The 22,438-nt window shown below is 41.3% G+C and overlaps 1 protein-coding gene across 1 annotated transcript in view; it reads right to left on the minus strand.

Annotated features, from left to right (window-relative positions):
* Positions 1-22,438, minus strand: part of HECW1 (HECT, C2 and WW domain containing E3 ubiquitin protein ligase 1) — a 261,686-nt gene that overhangs the window by 3,701 nt on the left and 235,547 nt on the right. Inside the window, 5 exon segments of the mRNA XM_054057319.1 lie at positions 4,323-4,521; positions 5,784-5,898; positions 7,209-7,355; positions 11,411-11,540; positions 12,915-13,013. Coding sequence (XP_053913294.1) covers positions 4,323-4,521; positions 5,784-5,898; positions 7,209-7,355; positions 11,411-11,540; positions 12,915-13,013 — 690 coding nt within the window.

Raw genomic sequence — 22,438 nt, forward strand, 5'->3', positions numbered from 1 at the left:
CTTGCTGTTCACACCACTGTGCTATTTTTTGTCTCTCTGAAAATTATAAGCTTATAAGATTTTTTGCATACTTTTCTTTGTCACTTCCTTTAATCCCCATAATGATGAGAGTCCAAAGGCAGTAAGCGTGCACAGAGCCCCCTCCTATCTTATTTATAACTTGAACCTTTCAACTCAAATAAGACTTGCATTCTAACATAACCATTCCTGCCAGGCAGAAACTGGGTACTTCTCCTTTTCACCTGCTTTCTGTAGATGAACCCACAAATTCCTCTTTGATCAACCTCAGGACCCACAGGTATCAACTTATTCATTTTGGCTCTGAGAAAGAACACTTATATGCTGTCTGAGAACCACTGCTTAATAGATGAATGTAGGTTTGCACACAGTTATTCTGTTGTGAGAAAAGAGTAAAGAGAAGAGGGATAGGAGATAAGGAATGATAAAAGACAGAAAAGCACACACACCCAGTCCACTCGGAAAGACGGAAATGATGAGAACAAAGTTCTTTGTAGTTATACACAATCTTTTTTAAATTGCTATATGGGATTCTGGGGTGATTAAATACTTGATCATCTAACAGTGAGGGACAGAAGATCAGACATTTACTAGCACTGGTAATTATCATACATAAACCACAGATAGTATGGTGGTAATCACTAATATTACTCTGCTGAATGAAAATCTCTTCTGATGAAAGCGTAGTTGCAGCTCAGCACTGATGTGGAAAGTGACCCCATTGTGTCAAATGTGATTATTTGAATCACTGGGATACATGCTGAGGTCCTCACTTAATTGATACTCAAATGGAAACAACCTTGGAGCTCACAGAGTTGTGGCCAGGTAAGAGGAACGCAACCAGAAGACGGGACGGTGGCATCGCTAGGCACTGAACACTTCTGCAGGCTGAGGTTTTAAGAAGAGAGAGCTGTTGTCTCCTACAGATATGGTAGGAAACACTGCTGGTTCTTTGTATAGGTTTCTTTTGGGCCAGCAATTCAGCTCCCACAATATCAGATGAAGCAATGTTATTCCATCTACAAAGCCAGTGTCTGTTCACTAATGTTTGGTGGTGAACAAAGAATAAGTTCTTGCGAAACTACTGCTAAAACTGGTTCTGTGCTAAATATCTGCATGACCCAGGAAAGGCAAAGAGAGGCTTCCTGCTTCAGAAGAGGCTATAGCTGGAAGAGTTCTCCACCCATTCCTATGCACACAACCAGTTACAAGAATGTATGTAACCCCTTTATTTTGGGAGACAGTTTTGTGTGTTAGATAGGGAGAGTAAATCTCAACCTTGATGAACAAGTGGTTGAACATGTTGCCTCTTCATTATTATTTAATTCGACAAGCCACATCAGTCTGGAAGAAACCATGCTGCAGAATTGCACTGACAGACCTGTAATCTGGCAGTCCCTTTCGAACCTGCTTTAGGGTCATCATCTAGAGATCTGGGATTAAGAGTAGCATCTCTGAGCTGTATAGTACTTTGACTTTCTAAAGTGTGTGATCTCAAAATAAATATAGTGCAAAAGCATGGCTGGTTTAGGTGTTATCACATCTTTGCTCACTGTAAGCAAACAGCTCCACTGTCAAAAAGGGTTAGATGTAAGGGAGAGCTGCCCAACTACTCAGCCGTCCTGAGCAGAAGCGAGGGAATATAGAAAGAGTCCTGGACTCTCCTGACGGAGTTATCTCAATACTCCGAAAAGCAGCTGAAAACCCAAAGGCCAGACTAGCCTGTGACCCACTGTCTACCTGGCTGTCAAGAAAACCAAATGCATCAGCTTAATGCAAGCTTCCATAACACCTCTCACAGTATCACATTTATTGGGTCAGGACCTAAGAATAAGAACTAAGACCGGTAATTAAGAGGTGCAAACCATACCTAATCACATAAGCGACTAAATCTTACGACTGCTAAGACATGAGAAAGCTGGGTTTTTTTTCCCCACGATTTTGAAAACATGGAGCAAAGGTAACTCTCACTGTGAAACTGTAGGCATTGTTAGAAAGAGAAGGGAATTTGTTGTGGTTTACTCTAAACAGCTAAAGTTAGTTACACCCATACTGTATCATAGGGGCCAAAAGGCCTACAGGATATGACATATGACTTTTTTTAGCCTCTAAGTCCAAGTAAATATGCAAGTAAATCTAAATAAACACAAGCCATCCATAATCAGGCATTTGCAAACAGTTTAAAATAACATTTATTTAGTTGCTTAACTAAGGATTTAGGGAGCCTCCAGGTTTAGCCTGTGTGTTTTAGGTATTTCTTAACACTGTGTATACCTGGCAGCACCCCATAATTTTATAAAAATGCAGGTAATAATTCACGGTGATCAAGATGTGTTTATTCCCCATGAGCAAGTGTTGTTTCACTTTCCCCTGGCTAAAATGAATGCCAAGCTCTAAGACTTCTCAAAGGTGCTAACAACTTTCACCTGGAAAAGGGCCCTCTTTCAGGCAGGGTGATCAGCAGACAAGAATAAAATGTTAATGTGAATATCTCGGGGCTAACTGAATCTAGGTCATAAGTAAAGCCTAAGTTCACAAAGAAAGTTAAACAGAGCAGAAAGGCCAATTACCTTTTCAGAACTTGATGGGTCAGCCCAGGGCATTTTCTGTGTGAGTCTACCCTCCCCTCTCACCCCTTCCCATCCTGAAGGAGTGCAAAATGCTGCACAAGTCTGTGACTTCTAGCTGCTGTCTGCCTACAGGCAGGAATGCCCTTGGTCAGCTCTAAAAACCTCACATAGAATCAGACTACACATATGCTGCAAAATGAGGATCTGGCCTATGCACAGCAAAATGTAGCTCTCAGGCTCTCTTTCCACATTGCTGGCTGAAGCTCAGAGGGCATGAGTCATCTCACTGACCTTCCACGTTTTCATCTGTTTGTAAATCTCAGAGCCTATGTCTAGGTTTCATGTAGGCTCTAGTGCTCCATATAGTCTCTGTGGAGTCTTTATAACCATAAATCAGAATATACCAGGTGTGATTCAACTGAACTATTGTAAAAGTCTGTGTATAGCTGGGATGAGTTGTGCCTTAAAAACACTTCCCTCTTCCTGACTTTAGAGGGAGTCCACACAAGATGTTAGCTCATAATGTGTGCTGATTGATATAGTGCCCTGGTCTGGCTTCCTTGGCTCCCCACTGCAGAAGTCGTACTTGAGCAGGCTTGCACTAAGAGGGTACTTTCCAGAGGACTCTGGAGGTCTGCTCAAGTCCGTGTTTTATAGCATGCTTCTGGGTAAACAACATGGATGGCAAGTAACTAGAAAACTGGACCACATCCATTGTAAATCGATTGCCTGAATATATCTGCGTAGCCTGCGAGAAGAGACTTCTGCTCTGTGCCATGAAAATAGCATCCTTTGGACTGGAACTGAAAGCAAATGATTAAGGGCAGGAAGAAAACATTTGTCTTCCAAAAGATGCTATGTAAAAGGGTCACACAACAAAACTATCTGAGAGGTGCTGGGATGCAGCCCCATGAAAAATGCTCTGTAATCAAAATGGGGCAGGGCCTCAGGCAACTGTAAGGACATTCAAGAAAAGGTGATTTACTTCAGTGAGGGAGTGCTTGTCATGGTTAAAATGCTACAGCAGAACTCAAAGCAGAATGTATCACTGGCTGTGCCATGGCTCTCTTGGGTAGCCTTATGCAAGTCAGACCACCCCTTTGTGCACCAGTCCTTTTGTTCTGCAAAGGAAGATGACCTCTCCTCCGGGAAGTACTGTGAAGTCCGTTGACTCTGTAAGACATTATGGCTCATTTGCTCCTAGTTGGCTGACTGAACTAGATGTAACAAATTGGGTATTATCACCACAAGGACTGAAGTCCTTTCAGTAAGCTTCCTCCTAATAAAGAAGTGGAACCATCAGAGCAAATGAAGGGATTACACTCAGGTCTCTGGCCAAAATTCACAGACAGATTCTGGCTTTCATGGCTTTGTAAACTCACAAGTATTTTTACCAGTATTTTGGAAGTAAAGGGAACAATCAGCTGACAGGCTTCTGCTGGACTGGATCTGCTCCAGAATCAAAATAAGAGAACTATGTTTGGACCTATGGAAATCTTTATCTTAATCACTTCCCAGGATTCAAAGTATTTTAAATTGATCCCGCAAATCCAAAAAGCAGCAAAGGAAAACACTTTTCTCTGAATTTAATTACAGAACAAACCAGTAAGTGTTTCTTTGTCCTTAAGATGTCCTTATGGTATTCATTATCTTTTGCTGTCAAAGAGATGCAAAAAAGCACCAGGGTTACCTTTTTCACAGCACTTCCAGTTCTGTATCCTAGATGGAACATACCTTGGGAGGGAGGTTATTTTCCCCCATTTCTCTATACAGAAGCGGCGTAGCCCATTGCTCCCTCGAAGAGCTGCAAAGCCCTCATATGGCACGCTAGATGTTCCAGTGACGAACTGCAACAACCGGAGTCTCTGCTCATTGTTGAATCTCTCCACTGCTGCCCAGAACCACCGTATTACTATGTGACCATCATGGTAACCTAAACCAAGAAGCAAGAGAGGGAAATTAAAATCACCTCCTATAAGTGGAAAGTATAACATTTAAACTGTTCCCACTAGCAAGGGGCAGTAGATCTCCTACTGAAAAGATCCTGATCTAAAAATGTATCTTGTTCATGATGAGCAGTAGGTCCCGGCCCCCATCTTGTCCTGGCTGTAGATATTATTAAATTATTATTATAATATTATTAAATCATTTAAAACCCTGAAACTCAAATATGTATTTAAGGCATGTTGGCCTCTCACAGATCCCTTGGCAAGAACTGCGGTTACTTGCATGAGATATAAAAGATCAATTACAACATGCCACACACTGTGAGTCCCAACAACTTAACAATTTCTAATTCCCACATAAATTATATTTTGAGTTGCAATAGTGTCCAACATATGGAGAGGAGTTTGCATGTCCTTGCCTGGCAAACTCCCCACCTGAGGGGCTCTGTGCCTTGGTTTGTGCTAGTGAAAGCCAGCATAAACCCAGGCTGAATCTGTTTCAATAGCTAAACAGAAAAAAGGAGGAGAATAACTTGGGGGACCAGCTGTGCTTGCGGTAAGCTGCACATTTCAAGGTAACAAAGGCTGGGCAGTGTGCAGCAAAGACTTAAGGCTTGTATTTCAGGGGAGGATATGTGAACCTCAGGGACTTTCCTTTTGTAGTACAGAACTGAGGGATTTCACATTTATCCATCATCCAAGATAGCCTGGATAAATCACGCTCAGTGTTTAAAGCAAAACCAGGCCAAGCACTAGAGAAGAAGGGGAAAAAAATCCAACTTGATGTAGTTTAGACTGAGGGGATGGTTAAGCAAGATCTGTATTTTTTTCTAGTGTAATTGGGAACCGTGAAATTCAACTCTTGACTTCATCTCCCTGCTGAAGCCAAGTGGACTTGTGATATTAACTTCAGCAAGGCCAGGAGTTCATTCACAGTCATCTGAGTAAGTAACTTTTAGATCTAATACTGAAAATCCTTTTCAGTCCTTAATAGTCAAATCTCCTGTTAAGATGGTAGGAATTCAGTGAGTAAAATCTGGATAGAAGTAGCAGAAGAAATTCCAGTATTATTACATCTGTTGATCCAAATTTGAGATCTTACTTGTTTTATTTCATGAGTTATTCTTTGCAAAACTTCCTGAACAAAATAGGGCATTTCTCTCCAGAAAGACAGAAGGAAAAGACGAACCAAGTCTTTCATGTTTCAGACTGAAATTAGTCAAGATATTAGTATGCATCAGCAGCTTACCTCCACGATATTCTGTGTTGTTACGCCAGTCATTGAGATCTATTTCTGCAGTGCCAGCTATAACCAGCTCCAGTTCTCTGGCATCAAAAACAGAGACAAGCCTGGAGTCTACAACCTGGAACAAAAAATACTTGTAAGCACAGAGACAGTCATAATGTCTCGAAAACCTACAGCTTTGATGGCCAGCTGTTTATCCCAATGAAGTCTGCCTGCTGACAGCTAACTTCCACTCTTCTGCTTCTCTTCAGGGAGCCTGCTGATATTTTGAGTGCAAACAATGATGACACAAGAGGTTTAACTAGAATGAAACAGTAGAAGTGACAGGACATAATCTGGGTAGAACATTCTTCATTGTTCCTTTCATTCTGACAAGTGATTTGGATAGTCAAAGAACTGTAGACTTTGTAGCAGCCCTGCCAAAAGGATGTTCTCAAATCCAGGTCTTAGGCAAAGATAAATTAGCAAAATCCAGTGACGACAATGGAGCAGCATCCATGAATACCAGTAAGATCATAGCTGACTGCATCCTAGGACAAACTTTACTGCAATACATTCCTAAAGAGTCCCTAAAAAGTTCCTGGCATGTCACACCAGCTCCTCTATGAAGTGTACAATTCTTCACAATCTTATTTTGTGTCACAGCAGGGTATAACAAAACATGTAAACACCTCCTTCTCTTACTATGTGAATAGAAAGCAGTACCTTTCTTGATACTCTCGACTGTTATAGAATCATAGAATGGTTTGGGTTGGGAGAGCCCAGTGCAAGGAGGTTGGAACTAGATGATCTTTAAGGTCCCTTCCAACCCAAACTATTCTATGATCACCCAGTTCTGCCATGAGCAGGGACACCTCCCACTGGATCAGGTTGCTCAAAGCCCCATCCAACCTGGCCTTGAACACCTTGATCCTCTCCTACAGTGGGCAGTTCTTTGATCTCCCAGTCCCTGTCTTTGCCTTCCGCAACTTGGACAGTGCGGCTTGAGCCCTTGCCAGTGAAGACTGACGCAGAAAAGTGATTCAGAACCTCAGCCTTCTCCACATCCTGGGTAAGCAGGTCTCCTGTTTCCTTTTGGAGAGGGTCCACTTTGACTTAGTCTTCCTTTTATCTCTGACATACCTATAGAAGCTTTTCTGTTGCCCTTAACATCCCTGGACAGATATAATGCTATCAGGGCTTTAGCTTTCCTAACCTGATCCCGGGCTGCTTTATCACATTCAGAGTACACATTTCTTTCCCTTCTCCCTTAATGCTAAACATACTATAGCAATGGTCCCTGTCTCTACGGTTCCAGGCACTCCAATTCCCAGCCATCAGTGTCTGCGTAGCTACTTCCTAGGGTACTGATGAAGCAAAGTTTAACCATGAGGTTATCTCATTCAGATGAGGAATGGATGACAGTCGGAGCATCGTTTTGTTACTTACTTCGTAGAAGCCACGGACCAGGGCCTCTGTTTGCTGAACCACTCCTCGTTCCACTCGCCACTTCACCATTCTCTCGATGTACTCTTTTTTATTCTTTTCTGTCACTGCTGTGTTTGCCCCTCCAGATTTCAACTCTCTCTCTGTCACCTACAGAACAAAGACAAATAGTGCTGTAGCAATGCATGGATCACAATGTGTTTCAAATCTAAGTTGTACTTTGAAAATGTGAGTGAGAAATATAACAGCCATATTTCTTGTTCTGGCCTCTTGGCCTTTTGCTCATTTGCAATAGAAACAAAGAAGATAACAAGAGACTCCTGCTGACCTTTAGGTTACTCCAAACTGTACCAGCAAAGACTGATTCAGAGCAACATCTGTAAGCCACATACGATGTGCCACTCTGGCCCATCTTTTTATCCTTCTCACCTTTTCCCTTCCTAGGAGCTGTAGAGGGGGTGGCAACCATACCAGCTTGCTACTTGCTGTATATTCACCAAACAACAGTACAGGATGGAGAGGAAATTACAGTATTGGAATAGGCAGACTGTTTCACCAGCTGGAATGGATATCTATTTATCTCATAGGCAAAAAGTGTTATCCTTCCCTAAGTGTTTATAAAAGTGTCCTCTTGGAAATGCCAATAGCCAAAGAAATTATCACCAAATGAATACTCCCAATACACTTTCTGAACAAGACCTGTACAGCACCCTGCACAAATGACAAACTGATACACTATGGTATGCAGAGTTTTGTATGAGCCATCCAAACCCGAGAAGTATTCATAATTAAAAAATTTTTTTAAAAAACCCAAGACCGACAGCATTTCATTGCATTTTAATGGTTAATTTAGTTGGCTTAGGTTACTAAGGCTTAAGATTGAGAAAGGATTTAAGGAATCAATCCAGATTGTACCCAGCAAGCACATACTCCTTCTCACATGTGACAGAAAATTATATTTATTTTGCAATTATTTTCACATTTAATCTAGTGGATTTGAAAGGAAGATTGTTTTGCTCTCTTCTTCTGTTTTCTGCTGCTACAGTACTGATGTCTACCAGAGATAGTAAATGAGCTGCATGAATACATATTCATTATTCATAATCTTTACATACTATTTATATTATTATCTATATATTAGCCTAACAGACAGCACACAGCATACATAGTATTTAGGTCACTTTGCTTGAGGGACCTGTTGTAATAATATGAATTATGGAAACATTCAATGAGTCATCTAATCTGCAGCTTTGTTGAGAAACAGCAAGAACGAGAAAGGTTGGATGTAACAAGTTAGGAATTCTCAGCTCGTTCAGGTTAAATTCCCGACTGTAAGTCACTGCATCACTATTACACAAGCAACGCTGATTGTCCAGAGGGTAAGACTCTGGTCCAGTTGCCATGCCATATTTTTCAAGAGTGTGCGGCAGTCAGATACATCTGTTAAAACCAATGACCAAACGGTGTCTAGCTTCAAGCACAACTGTAAGTCCAGATGTTCTAAATCTCCTGCAAGACTTCCCACAAACACATAGACATGCTAGTGATTTCTTTGACTTCTCGTTATCCATGTGATTTCAAATACAATTAGTTCTAGGACTGGAGGCAGACAATCAATAACAATGTGTTTCTACTTTTTCTTTCTTGCTCACAGGGCATTAACCACAGCTATGAGCTAGAATTCACAATCAGGTTTCAGAGTAGCAAGGAGACATTTCAACCAGTCTAGCTCATGATTTTTACCTGACTGGAGCAATTACCAGGGCTTGGAAACAGACTCTATCCACAGCCAGAGATACAGAGCTCAGAGAGAGGCCTGGAAGAGCACCAGCTACTGGGTAAAAGCATGAGAAAGTACTTAGGGTCACAAGTAACTTATACCTCTCAGTATTATAAGTGAAATTCTCAAACTGGCATCCAGTCCCCACCAGTAAAAATGTGTGATGCTTGGTTTGATATTGTGTCTTCGCTATCACGGCAGCGCTGCCGGCACCAGTGTGCAAGAAGGCTAGAGCTCCTCAGTGGTAAATTTGAATTAAAAAGGGACCATGAAAGAAGATTTAGCCTGAAAGGTTTAAAAGCTAAATACATGTTAGAGATGAGACATAAAATAAAAAATGAAAGTAGGAGTGACTGGTCCACAATAAAGTCGTAGTGGAAGCAGGACGAAAGGGCTGCAACCCATCTACCAGACAGCTCTTCTCAAAGAGCCACTATTTCTTGTTTCTCTTACTCAATCCTTGAGCTCCAGCCTCTCAAATACTAGGACTCCCACTGTGACCTACACTTGCAAAGGTATCCAGCAAGGCAACGTTCAGATCTCATCTAAGTAGTCAGATACTCTTGGCATGCAAGAAGTTCCAACTAGGATGCATCTGTGAGCATAAAATGTGACTGCTATTTCTTTGTTATTTTGCTGTCAGCACTTGGCAATTTTCAGAAGGGGAAAAAAAAATCTCACTTTCAGTTAGGATTCTTGGATTCTGACAGTCATAATTCACAGCGAGAAGCATTTTTTTCCCCATCACTACATCTAGCAAGGTTAGTGTCTAGTACATATGAAATAAGGTACTAGACAACACGTGAACTGGCATAAAAATCTGACTTTTAGTGTTCTTTTGCTTTCATATCACAGTATCTACAACAGATTGTGATTTTTTTTTTTTCTATTCTCTTTGGAGACATCTCTTATCTTCCACAACAGACACCTATGTAATCGTCTAGCTCTTTCTTTTAGGTAGAGCATAACAAGTAATTAGTGTGCCAAATGTTACCTTCAGATGCATCAGGGCAATTCAAACTGAGATTCTTATTCATCTTTGTAGTCTTCCAATGTAAATACAAACTTGTCTTATCTGTCTTCATAAATATGTCTGTATGTTTGTCTTGTCTGTCTTTGTGTATTAGTCTTATATAGCCGTACCTTCCGGGGAAACCACCATACTGTCAACTGAATGTCACGCAAACTCTCTGCTCAAAGCCCATGAAAAACCTCTGCATTTAACTCTGGAAAACCACTGTTACCTTTCCTACAGTGGCTTATTACTGCGATTCTTCTGTCCTTCCATCTCATTTCATCCACCCTTGACTCTGCTCATCCTTCATGACCTTGTACTATAAGCAGATTGAATTCAGTTTTGAAAATATCCCCTGAAGTCTTGCTTCCTTTCTGTTACTTTCAATCTCATAGTGGAGCAGCCGCTACTCTCAGGGCCAGGATTTCTCCACTCAGAATCCAGTCTAACTCTTCCCTAGCTTGCAAGCTATCCTAGCTATGTACAAACTCTTCTTGTCAACTTTATTTTCAAGGGCTAAGAGCCGCTTTCTGTATATTCCACCTGACCTCTCTACTCCCTTTGACACTGTTTATCTGCTCCCTACATAAGTTAACTTCCATCCCTTGAGCTTCTGCAGTATTTTGTGAGCTTAGTTCTTCAGTCTCTAGTTTTCAAGTATCTCCTTGAAAGTGCTTAATCTTGGTCTGAATATTGCTTTGTGTCCCTTCAAGACTTTCCAGAGACAGTTATAATCTTGCATGAATTATAACAGGAGAGAGCTCCGAGTCTTCAGCACAACCCAAAGGATCCTACAGGAGATAGTTTGCCAGTCTGCTCTTAAAACAGAGTTGCACTCTGTTTAAAGCTGTAGTTACCCAGATCAGCTAGGTTAAAGAGAACTGTCCGGCTAAGGTAGAGTTGAGTGGTAGAAAGCATAATAAATAGATGTACATACCAAATTGTTAAGTAGGTGCAAGATAAGTAAGAAACACAGAATCTAACAGATTCTAATCAGACAAAATAATGGTGAGAGTTGCCAGGTCGTACACCACTTGCTAAATGTTTTTTTTTTACTTCCTAACCCCTGCCCCCCTCCTTTCAGACACAACAGCTTTAAGCTACACTGCTTGCATTCACCGAATGCCACATCAGTGTGAACTACCCTCTGGAGAGTTGAGCTGCACTCCACTTGAGAGAATTCCTCATGCTCATCAGTGTGTGGCTCAATAGGCCTGTAGGGGGGCTGGTATTTTATATTATACACGCTAAGAATAAACATCTGCATTGAATCAGGTGGCTTGAAAGAAAAAGAAGGGAGAATATGTTATTGAAAGGTTAAAGGATCTGTTCTGACAGAAATATGTTCATCATGTTCAACTCAGTCAGCTTCAAATTCACTTTCCAGATATTTTGCATACTTGTGCTCACCTGTCCAAACACCTCCTCATTCACTGTGAAGGTGAGATCCAGAATGTCTGTGATGTTATTATCTTTCATCCACTGCAAGCTCTGATGGAACTCTTCATCAAGGTACTCTAAGTCACTTAAATCACACGGCCTGATTAAGAGGCAAGAAAAAAAGATGTAGCTCAATATATGAACCCATGACTATTGGCAGGCTGACCTACTACTAAGAGTGTGAACAAATTCATGCTGAAGATCCAGCATTAAGCTGGTGTTGATTTGATTTTGTTCACATCAAAGCCTGTTACACAGACCCTCAATGCAGTTTCGAAACTGCTTTGCATGGTTGGGCTCAAAGCCAAACCTGCTGGCTGCCTATACTATTTGCTGTCAGAGGCATCCCTGGGGCTTGATTTTATATGCATCTTCAGGACGCCCTGCACTTCAGAGTACATGCTTACCTTTAGTCCAGGTGGGCCCAGCCATGTTGTTCCTGACTGCTTCCATGTATCTATCATCTTTGAGGTGATCACACAAGACTTACATAAGGCAGGCCAGGCCGCCTAAATTTCTGCTAATAAGGAATCACCCTTGTTTGCTGAAATGGCATGGGGATGTTACGAGTCTGGTTTTGATCCCCTAAAGTGGCAATAATGATGCTGGGAGCACTCTAGGTTTCAGTTTGTTTCCAGACTAGCACAGACAATGTAGATATGAGTGTTGAGTCCTCAACAATGCTCATTGTTTAAAAAAACCCAAGATTAAATAGAATTTAAGAACTTGAAGGACTGTTCAAGACAATTATCTTTGCTAATTTAGAATCATCCTTAATGTTAAACTATTTTAGCTAAGCTGTATCCTGCTCATTGTCATTTAATTGCAGTCTTGACTTGCTACTAATGGCTTTTCTCATTGTTACAAATTTTATGTACCTTGTCTTATTGCAGTCTATTAATTAAAGATAGATTGTCAATTAAAGTTAACCTTATAAACTTGACATTGAAAATAACATATCACTGGTAGCTTCTGCTTACTAGTGTAAAAGACACCAGAAGATCAACACAAAACATTCACTGTTTACATCTACATTAGTATTCCTAATTATCCAAGCTGTGTTTAGAATGAAAACATACTGCACCAGTGAGGTGTGAGAAATTCTGTATTTTTCTTAAGATGAGCCCCTTCCTTTTTTGTTGTTGGTTTTGTTTCACCAAAGATGCTTTGCAGTCTTCCATGTATAATTTTAGTTGCTTCGATAACATTTCAGCAGTAGTAAACTTTGGAATTATGGATCAGCACTTTCAAAGGTGTGTTCCTAAATGTCATACTTAATATGCATTTTTATTAACGAAGTCAGTATTTATGCAGGATAAGTTTGTTTTGTATCAAAGACCAATCAACCAACAGCAGAAAGGACTTGAAGGTCAGAGCGCTCAAAACAATTCCATGAGGGTCTGTGTGTCTGCAGAACTCACTGCAGTATCACTGTTTCTGCATGGTTCATGCATGGCTTCATGCTTATACTTACAGCCTTAGTAGTGCTTTGTAGAATGGCCTTGTGAAGAAAGCATCAAGAAGGTACTGATGAATGAGAGCAAGGCCAAGGATACGACCACTGAACCTGAACCTGGAACATAAAAATACAGAGTAAATGAAGTTTAACTCAAGACATTCAGCACAGAAACATACCAGTAGCAACTGTTCTTTGTTTCTGACTTAGCTTCTTGCATTTATTAATTAATTTATTTTTTTTTTCAGAGCAGGTACCCTACACCACCCCTCGCACTGCTGATCAGTAATGGATCTCTTCTTGATCCATCTCCTACAGTACCCATACGTGCAGCTCCTGTGCCAAACCAATAACCACCCTGAAGACTCACCTTCTGTGATCTTTAGTTGAATGTTCTGATACAGACTGACCCCATCAAGCACAATATTTAGTCAGTGAAATACTGTAATATTCCACCTCATCTCAAAAGAAAACATACTATTGAAACAGTTGCAAAGGATACTTAGTGAATCAATATATCCAGTTTCTGACTGGTTAAAACTCTTTCCAAGGTAGGGCTTTAACTTACTTTAAAAGGGTAATGAGTTGACTTTGCAGGGAGGAAACTGAAATTCAAATAAATTAACTGTTGTGACCAAGGACACATTAAAATCAGTATCTAAAACCCAGGCGAGCTGTCCCCAGGCCACTTTCTTAATGCTGATGCTCAGCAGTCTTCAGTATTTACATAATCGTGTGTTTGTTTCTGTTTTCTAAAAACAACCCCAGTCTCACTCCAAGTACACTCTACTACTTCCCTGCTCATTACAATCCATGACCTGTGACGATAAGCTTTTCAATTTTTCTTTCTATGATTTCTTCTATGACTTACTAGGTATTCTTCCGTCAAATCTGGTTTCATATCAGAAATCTCAGACAGAAAAATACAGAGCTGATATAAGTCCATGTGAGTTTACTTTTTTTGTAAAAATAAGCCCCATCACCCATCCAAAACCTGCTTATTTGTTAAAAGAAAGGAAAAGAAAAAAAATCCAACATCTCAAATGTGAGTACTCCGAGCCTGAGCTGACTGACATCACAGTAAAGTTTTATTGCAGAAAAGAGAAATGGATCAGAAAGCCAAGAAACCATTCCTTCCGCTAGAGGAATCAGCACAAAGACCCCTCCTGCATATGAATGAAACACGAGTCGCATTGTAATAAAAGCAGTGCAGAATATCCATTCAGTCAACTTTATGCTCATGGGACAGAACAACAAGTGCTTAGTATGTCAAATGGGGCACAAAATAGCATGCTGTGGGCCCAATTAGCATTTACATCACCACAGGAGCTGCCTCCAGTTCCCCTGCATCCAAGAAAGGTGCTTATGATGTGCAGCTGACTGGTACAGAAGAGTGATTATATTACCTCCTCACAGCTGGTTCCACAACAGCAACAAAAGGCAGCTGTTGGGTCTAGTTAGGACCTGCTTCACTTCACTTGTGCTCCAGTACAACGTTTCCAGCAAAAAGCAATGAAAAGAGGGGGAGCTGACACAATGAAAGCACAGTGGAAGCCAGACAGCTGAAATCCCAGAAATGCTGAGCCCATAATCCATCAGTTTTATAGTTCCTCCAGGATCCATAATCAAGTCTGTTTGTCCTAAATAATGCATGTCGGCTCTTTTGGTTTTGTTCTTCACCACCTCCATCCATCCCTACCCATTTTGAAAGTGAAGCACTGAATAAAAATAGTATGAGCACTCAGTGTTCCTCACCACAATGTTCACTCCATGGCTACTTGACTGTGCAGGGCTGGGCAGGCAGAAGGTGTTTGAAATAAAGCTGAAAGTAAATAGCCAAGAAAAGTCTCATGGATTTGGAAGGACAGTATCTGCTAAGAAACTGCTTGAATTGGTGAACAACGTTAGTTTTCTCTTTGCTGCTTTTATCACTTTTGTATCTCTACATGGCTTTGAAGGCATTGACACAAAGCTGACGTGAAAAGCCAGAGCACCTAGATCAAGGTGTTCACAGTCATGACTGCATGTGATGGTAGCCATTAACAATGAGATTAATTTGAAGCAGTGCCTTTTGGCAGAACTGCATCAAACCATGCAAAAAGCCATGGACAGTGTGTCTGTGTGAAAGGACTAAGTCTGCTGGGTCAGTCTAAGCAGACTAGTCAGTCCTATCAGTCTGGCCTTGCACTTGTAGTCTTGGAGACACATCAAGGCTCACTCAAACTGGAGGCCTGACTGTGGTTCCACAGTCCCAGCACTTCCAATTGTACTGTGTAGGAAAACAAGTCCAGTACTAACTATTCCGCATAAAGGAAATGAAATAATTAACAAGACCTTGCCATTTGTAGTGCCTGTCAATACAATGGATTAAAAAAGCTTATGTTGCAGACTTGGCAGCTCCATAGCATCCTAGAAGACACAATGCTTCATGGCCAAAGTGTGTGAGCTCTCCAGCCCACAAACCCTTCTTCCTCTGCACAAAGCTTTGGTATCCCTGCAGAGACTTGCTACAACTGACTCTCTGATCTTAAGAGTAATGTAAGAGAAGGTTGTCTGGCCCCTTGTCCATTCTGGATAAGAACTTGGGACCATGGGCAACACCCCTGTGGTCCAGCAGTGCTCCGAGAAACATGCACCATGATAAGTCAACAGATACCTATCTGAAGGGAGGTGTTTTCTACTGTCCTCAGAGGACAACTATACAGTCTATCTGTGTGTGTGTCCACACAGTCCATCAAGCTGCCACCACGATCAGCCAGGCATAACAATCTCACATAAAATATACCAAAACTTACAAAAAAAAGCAACAAGAAACAAACTGCCCTCCTTACAAATGCCAGTTAAAACAAAACCAGACATTCACGTTTATTTCTCCCTGAAGGATTTAGAGCACCGGTGAGATTCAGAGGAGGGTGAGACTGTCCCTTCAGAAAAAAACAAGTTTTCCTGACAGAATAAGCAGCACAAAGGTAAATCCTGGCTGGAGGGCAAATACCTTCCTTAAATCTGACTTATATTTACCTCTCCAAGGAAGTGTAAAATGCTTGATTTCTTTCTAGCAGGAAAGATAGCTTGGGAGAGGTGGGGGATGCAAGATCTTGCTCTGGCCCTTTCTTTCAACACCCTTCCCTTTCCAAGACAATGTTTGAGTCTGAATAACGCGCTCCGGCAGTGAGGGGAAACACTCGAGGGAGTTAATGAACCGGAAATGGTGGGATGACAAGAGAGAATTAATGAGCAGGAGAGCTGTTCTGGTTTTCCTGCCTGCTGACACCATTCGTCCACTCAAAAAGGACATTGTGTACACCTGCTTTCTGGCTTTTAACACCACCACTCCTTGACTCATTTGTAGAAGTTTCCACACTACCTAGCTAACCCCCTTTCCTTCTGGAGGCTGCAGGTGTCCCTGAAACAGCCTGTTTTCACAACCGCATGTTGCAAAATAGCAGGCACGTTCTCCTCAGTGGGCCCCTGTGTACTTACTGCATGTCTGTGTACACAGGGAAAGAAAAATCCACATGCTGTAGCAGCGACTAAGCAATAAATTTTCCTCCAGTTGCAGGTGAGTCACAGGAAATTTAATTTACTCTGGTCCTTATCATATAGCAGCAGAGTATGACAGGACCCATAATGACCCTTTGTTACAGGGCTCTCTCTTAACTGGTTGAATGAACACAGCTCTACTTTATAAGACAGTCCTTCCTGGGACTCAGATGGAGAATGATGTACCTTGACAAAATTGTAATCTATGCATACATGGGAAAAACAGTTTCTATCATTCTATAGGGATGCTTTGGTAACCATGCCTTTTGGGCTAAATTTGCTATGGTATGTGAAACTTTAAATCCTAGAGGATGCACCTGATGGGATTATAAAGATTGAAAATCTCGCAAAACCTTATCTCACTCAAACACATCAGCTGGGTTTAAGAGTGCCCTTCTTGATGCAGTAGCTTGTGAAAAAATATTCAAAGAAGAGCTTCAGAGAGATTGATATAATATGATTCACATTAAATTTGAAAATGGTATTTTCCTTTCACAAGGCTACTGAAAACATGCTTTCATCTGTAAGACAAATTTGCACATACTGCTACACCACTTTTAAAGCTTCTGACTGTGTAATTGTGCAGATGAACTTTTGGCCACCTGAAAGACAAGCTGAACAAATGAGGCAGCACTGTGGTACAGGATTTCTGTCCTTGGCAGCTCTTCTAAGGGAGAATGATATTTAGCAGGTGGATGCAGCTGGAGACCCTATTAGTCCTTCCACAGTGGGAGAAAATGGACTTCATCATTAGATACCAGAGAATCGAAAACAAGGAAGGTATTTAGAAGGGCCCAGTCATGGGAAAGGCTTCACTCTGAACAAGCATCTTATTAGACAACAGATTTCTGTCATGAAACCCAAATTTGTAAGAAAGAAACAGGCATCATGGGTTCCAGAGGTTGTAGTACAGCTTGTTTTAAAGGACGGTTAAAACCTCCAATATTATGACGACAGTCATTAACATCCCAAAATCCAGAAACTACTGATTAAAGGAACCAAAAATCTATTCTTATAGCCCAAAATAGTGATTTGGCATCTTGTGATTTGGAGGGGGGGGGGGACACACAACATGCAGAGGAAAATACACTGATTTGTGATTTCTGAATTTTGGTGGAATCACCAGCACTAGCACTTTTAAAATGAAGAACTATTTATTTATTTATCTATTTTTAATGCAAGACAGTTCTAGGAATGCTTATTTTGAAAAAAGGCTGACCAGATGTTACAGAAACTCTGCCTGGCCTCATACACTATGAATTCTAAGCAAAACTGGCAGTGCGTCAGGCATATGCACCAGAGGTGTGTGTCTATATGCTCGTAGCACACAACCTTGTGTGCTACTAATCAACGTCTTTTAACGAGCTACATCTATAGAACAATAACCCAGCAGATCAGATCATCGTTACAAAACCTTGGCAGTGGATTAAATCCCCACCTCTATCTGCCTTCACTTACAAATACCTTTCTTTCGTTCGGTGTATATATTTAACCCCTACTCCCACAAATGACAAACCATTTGAACGGACTAATGTGATGACGTGAAGTGATCTGTTGTCAGAAAGGTCAGCCATGCCGTCTGGGATAGCTAACGCCATCCTGTTTATCCGAGTTGCATCTGCAAACTTTGCAGACTGCCTCTTTGCCACTGTGTCATTTGGTGTTGTGGCAAATTTGCTCTGCATATCTGCAGGCTCAAAGGTGGATGCTGTGGCATTCCAGCATGATGCCTCTTCAGTTCAGGAATCTGATGAGCTCATGGGTCATTAATAGGAAAGGAATGGTTCTTATGAAGGCCAGGAGGCAGAAGTCCACAAAATCTTAGCACATTAAAGAGAAAAGTTAAAATAATTCCTAAATTAGTCCTGGAGGATTAAAGGGAAAAGGTGAAATAGTTACTAAAGTATCCCACCTCTTCTTATATCTAACTACACTGGCATCCCACCCGAGAACTTACTGGGCATCCTCACTCATTTCTAAAGGAATGGTAATGACCCACGAGAAAAAGTTTTGTTGTTGTTTTCTTTTTAATCTCTTTTGAGGTATGTCTTAAATACTGAAACGAATCTTACCTCATAATCTCATACATGGTCAAAATTTCTTCCAGTTTTTCAGAGTTACTGAGTTTTTAAGCATAATCTCGATACTTCCACTAGTAAACCACAGAAAATTCTGCCACATAAGCTTCATTTTCAGTTCATTTTCCAAAGTAAAACCAAAAGGAAACATTTAGGAGTGCTGACATGGAGCAACTGTTTGCACAGATTTCCAGCCTGGAAAGCAATGGATGTTATATAGTTACAGACGACAGGGATTTACCCCTGCAAATGTTATTGGGACTTAATAGAGAATACATTCTACTCAGAGCCAAGACATTTTGTTCAGGCATCAAAAGATGAACGAGCACATTCCACGAGTCCCTCTTCGATAATACTCTGCCTGCTTACTATTCCTGCAGAACTTATGAGATTTAATTATCTGTAACACTCATTTCAGAAAGCACTGGCCTTACTTAAGTAGCCCTGATTGCGAAGTGTATGGAAAGTGGAACAGTCCATCAGGCCTGCTTGCAGGTTGCCATAAAATGCAGAGGGTGTTCAGAGAAGTGTGAAATATATGTGCTTCATCCAAGGACTGTAATTAAACAAGAAAAAAAGAAGGATGAAAACTGATTACCAGGGAGAAAAGTGACCTGGTACAAATAACTTCCATTAGGTTTCAAATTCTGAACTACTGACTGTCTTCAGGTGAAGATCTGCAGGAGTGAGCCTCCTCTTGCCAGCCTTCCTTCAGATATTTTTATTTTTGCTGGGCACCTGAGTTCCATATGATGAATGTGTTTATGTGAGTCAACCTCTCAGTTTATTGCTGAACTGTGCATAAATTTTCGGCTGCAGAAGGCCAGCATAATACTGACCCTCCAGTAAGTGCCTGCCCTACTTTTATTCTCTGGATCTATCTGCAATTGGAACACAACAGTTATGTTTCTCTGTACTTAAGAGTAGCCACATGAAAAAGAGCTGTTGCTTACGCATGATGGAAATGTGAACTATCCATGTCCTTCTAAATCTCTGGAGCTCTTGTACCCTGAATTAGTAACTAAACCTCAAACCATTCCTGAAGCTTAATTTACCAGTAACTGAAAAACAATGAGATAATGCAAACCTTACTGCTTCTTTGTTTAACCTAATCAAATCCTTCAAGGCTTTTCCGTGTCTCTAACATAGCTATATTACATTTTCATTCAAAATGTCCTTTCATCTTACTTATAGTCTGGCTATCCCCACCACAAAAGAACTGTCAGGAAAGGGTAAAAGACTAATTATGCCACAGAGAAAAAGGCATGCTTTTATCAGGAAAGCTGCAGGCTGTTCTGTTTTATCCAGAAAAATGAGGGGCAAAGATAATGTACATAAGGGAAATTCACAGCATCCACTTAGGATTCTCTAAACACAATCTATCAAGTGGCTACTTTCAGGAGAACTCCTTAGTTTAAGCACGCTGTAGCTCCAGGTAAATGCTCAAACAGAGAAACACCTACAGCTGCATTTGCACAGCACCACATCCAAGTTAATATGGCCCACACCGAGGTATCTGCACTGGCAATTTGCACCTCAGCTGAACTGTGCCAGAGGTTATTGCTGCAGATACAGAACTGAGCAAAACTGAGCAAAACTGGCTCTAGGACTTCCACCGCATAGAGTCATTGCAGGCATGCCAGCCTCGCTGTCATGGGTTGTCTGAGCACCAGAGACTCCAGGCACAGGAAATGGAGATTTGAATTCCAGTTCTGTCCTTGAAAAGAAGATTAATCAAGTAGGCAGTCCTTCTATGACAAGAAATCTGTAGTATGTGTCATTTTACCAACAACAAAGAAGTTCCAGGAATGTAGTGTTTTGGAGGAGGGGAGGGAGAGTGCAGTTGGGTGCTGGAGTGGCTGTGTCTACTTGCAGACCTATCAACCTCATGGACCAGAATGTATCACACAATCATCCTCCTCTGGAAGAACCCCTGGCAAAATACAGCAGAACAAATGTGACTAACCATCATCAGAAACTGGGCTGCTTGCAGGGTTTAGCTTCTTTTGCTGGTTCAATGGATAAAACATACTGGCATGTAAGACTGCTGGCAACCTCTCCTTCAATTCTGCCCAGTAACTAAAGAGAAGATGAAGGCTGAGGTATGAACTACTGGATGGAAAATTACAAACCTCTATATTTTTTGATTCCCAGATCGTAGACTGAATTTTTGACTGGCAGACCTCAAAGCAGCTTAGAGAGATCAGTGTTAATATTTCACTTGACAAACGAGAAAATGGAAGTCCAGAAGTAAAATGACTTCTCTGATGTTATCAAGAAAAAAAGTAGTAGAGACCGCAAAGGAATCACAAGTCTCTAAGCCACAGCTCAGAGTTGTTTTTGCAGTCGTTAAATCTATTTGACATATTTTACTTTCTTACCTTCTATAAAACAATAAATAATTTTGTGAATCAGTTTTAGTTTCTTATCAGCTCCTTATGGATCAACTCAGTCTGATGCATACGGGTTGTTTTTTTCAAGCCAGCAAAACAGCATTTTTATCAAGAAATTTTTATTTCTCAGTTAAGCCTTTTGGAAAAGCTACTGTGGTTGGGTGAGGTGGGCACTTTGTAAACGTATGAACTGGTGAAGTTTTATACATTGCACAATTTATGTTTGCTTTTCACAGCTTTGCCATAAGTTGAAACAAACTAGTCAAGCTACAGAGGAAAATCCATAGATTTAGTCAACTACCAGACAAGAGGGCCATAAAAACACAAGCCAAATGACTGCACATTTTCCTTCAGTGGCTAACTATGAATGCTGAAGCCACAATAACTGACTTATTCTCAGCTGAAGGAGGCACATCCTTTCCAGCCTGTCTGGGGTATTTAAGCACGAGAAAGGCTACTCATCATAAACTCACTGGTAAGCACCCAGGAATGTTTACACCGTGTGATGAGGCATGAAGCAGATACTGAGCTTACTGCAAACAGGTTGTCTGCAGTGCAGAACCAGGTGGACTTGCCACCTCTAGTCCAAAAACAGTTTGCACTGTGCCACAACTTACTGAATGATCCCTGCCTCTTAGGATGGGGTTCCTTGACTGAATAAACTCGAAAATATGAGCGCTAAAATCCAGGCATGCTATTAACTGTTTGACAGTCTATTTTAGGCCTTCTTTTGCAAACCATTTTACATTGTATCAGAAATGGGGTCACCAGCAGGTCCAGGGAGGTTATTCTCCCTCTGTACTCAGCACTGGTGAGACCGCACCTTGAATACTGTGTTCAGTTCTGGACCCCTCACCACAAGAAGGATGTTGAGGCTCTGGAGCGTGTCCACAGAAGAGCAACAAAGCTGGTGAGGGGGCTGGAGAACAAGTCTTACGAGGAGCGGCTGAGAGAGCTGGGGTTGTTTAGCCTGGAGAAGAGGAGGCTGAGGGGAGATCTTATTACTCTCTACAACTACCTGAAAGGAGGTTGTGGAGAGGAGGGAGCTGGCCTCTTCTCCCAAGTGACAGGGGACAGGACAAGAGGGAACGGCCTGAAGCTCCGTCAGGGGAGGTTCAGGTTGGATATCAGAAAAAAATTCTTCACAGTAAGAGTCATTGGGTACTGGAACAGGCTGCCCAGGGAGGTGGTCGAGCCGCCTTCCCTGGAGGTGTTTAAGGAACGGGTGGATGAAGTGCTTAGGGACATGGTTTAGGGAGTGTTAGGAATGGTTGGACTTGATGATCCAATGGGTCCTTTCCAACCTTGTGATTCTGTGATTCTGTGATCTTCAACTTTTACTAATACCACTGCAAACTGACAGCTCTGACCCTCTCCATGGAACATGCACGATACAGTAAACCTGGACCTTCGAATTGCTGTTCTGAAGTCCAAGAAAACTTTAGATTTTTTATTTATGAATCTTTCCAATACAATTAAAGAACTCCATTTTCTAGTCCGTCTTTTCCAGAATGCAAGTCATAAGTCA

Source organism: Cuculus canorus, chromosome 2 (genome assembly GCF_017976375.1).
Source record: "Cuculus canorus isolate bCucCan1 chromosome 2, bCucCan1.pri, whole genome shotgun sequence".
Taxonomy (NCBI): domain Eukaryota; kingdom Metazoa; phylum Chordata; class Aves; order Cuculiformes; family Cuculidae; genus Cuculus; species Cuculus canorus.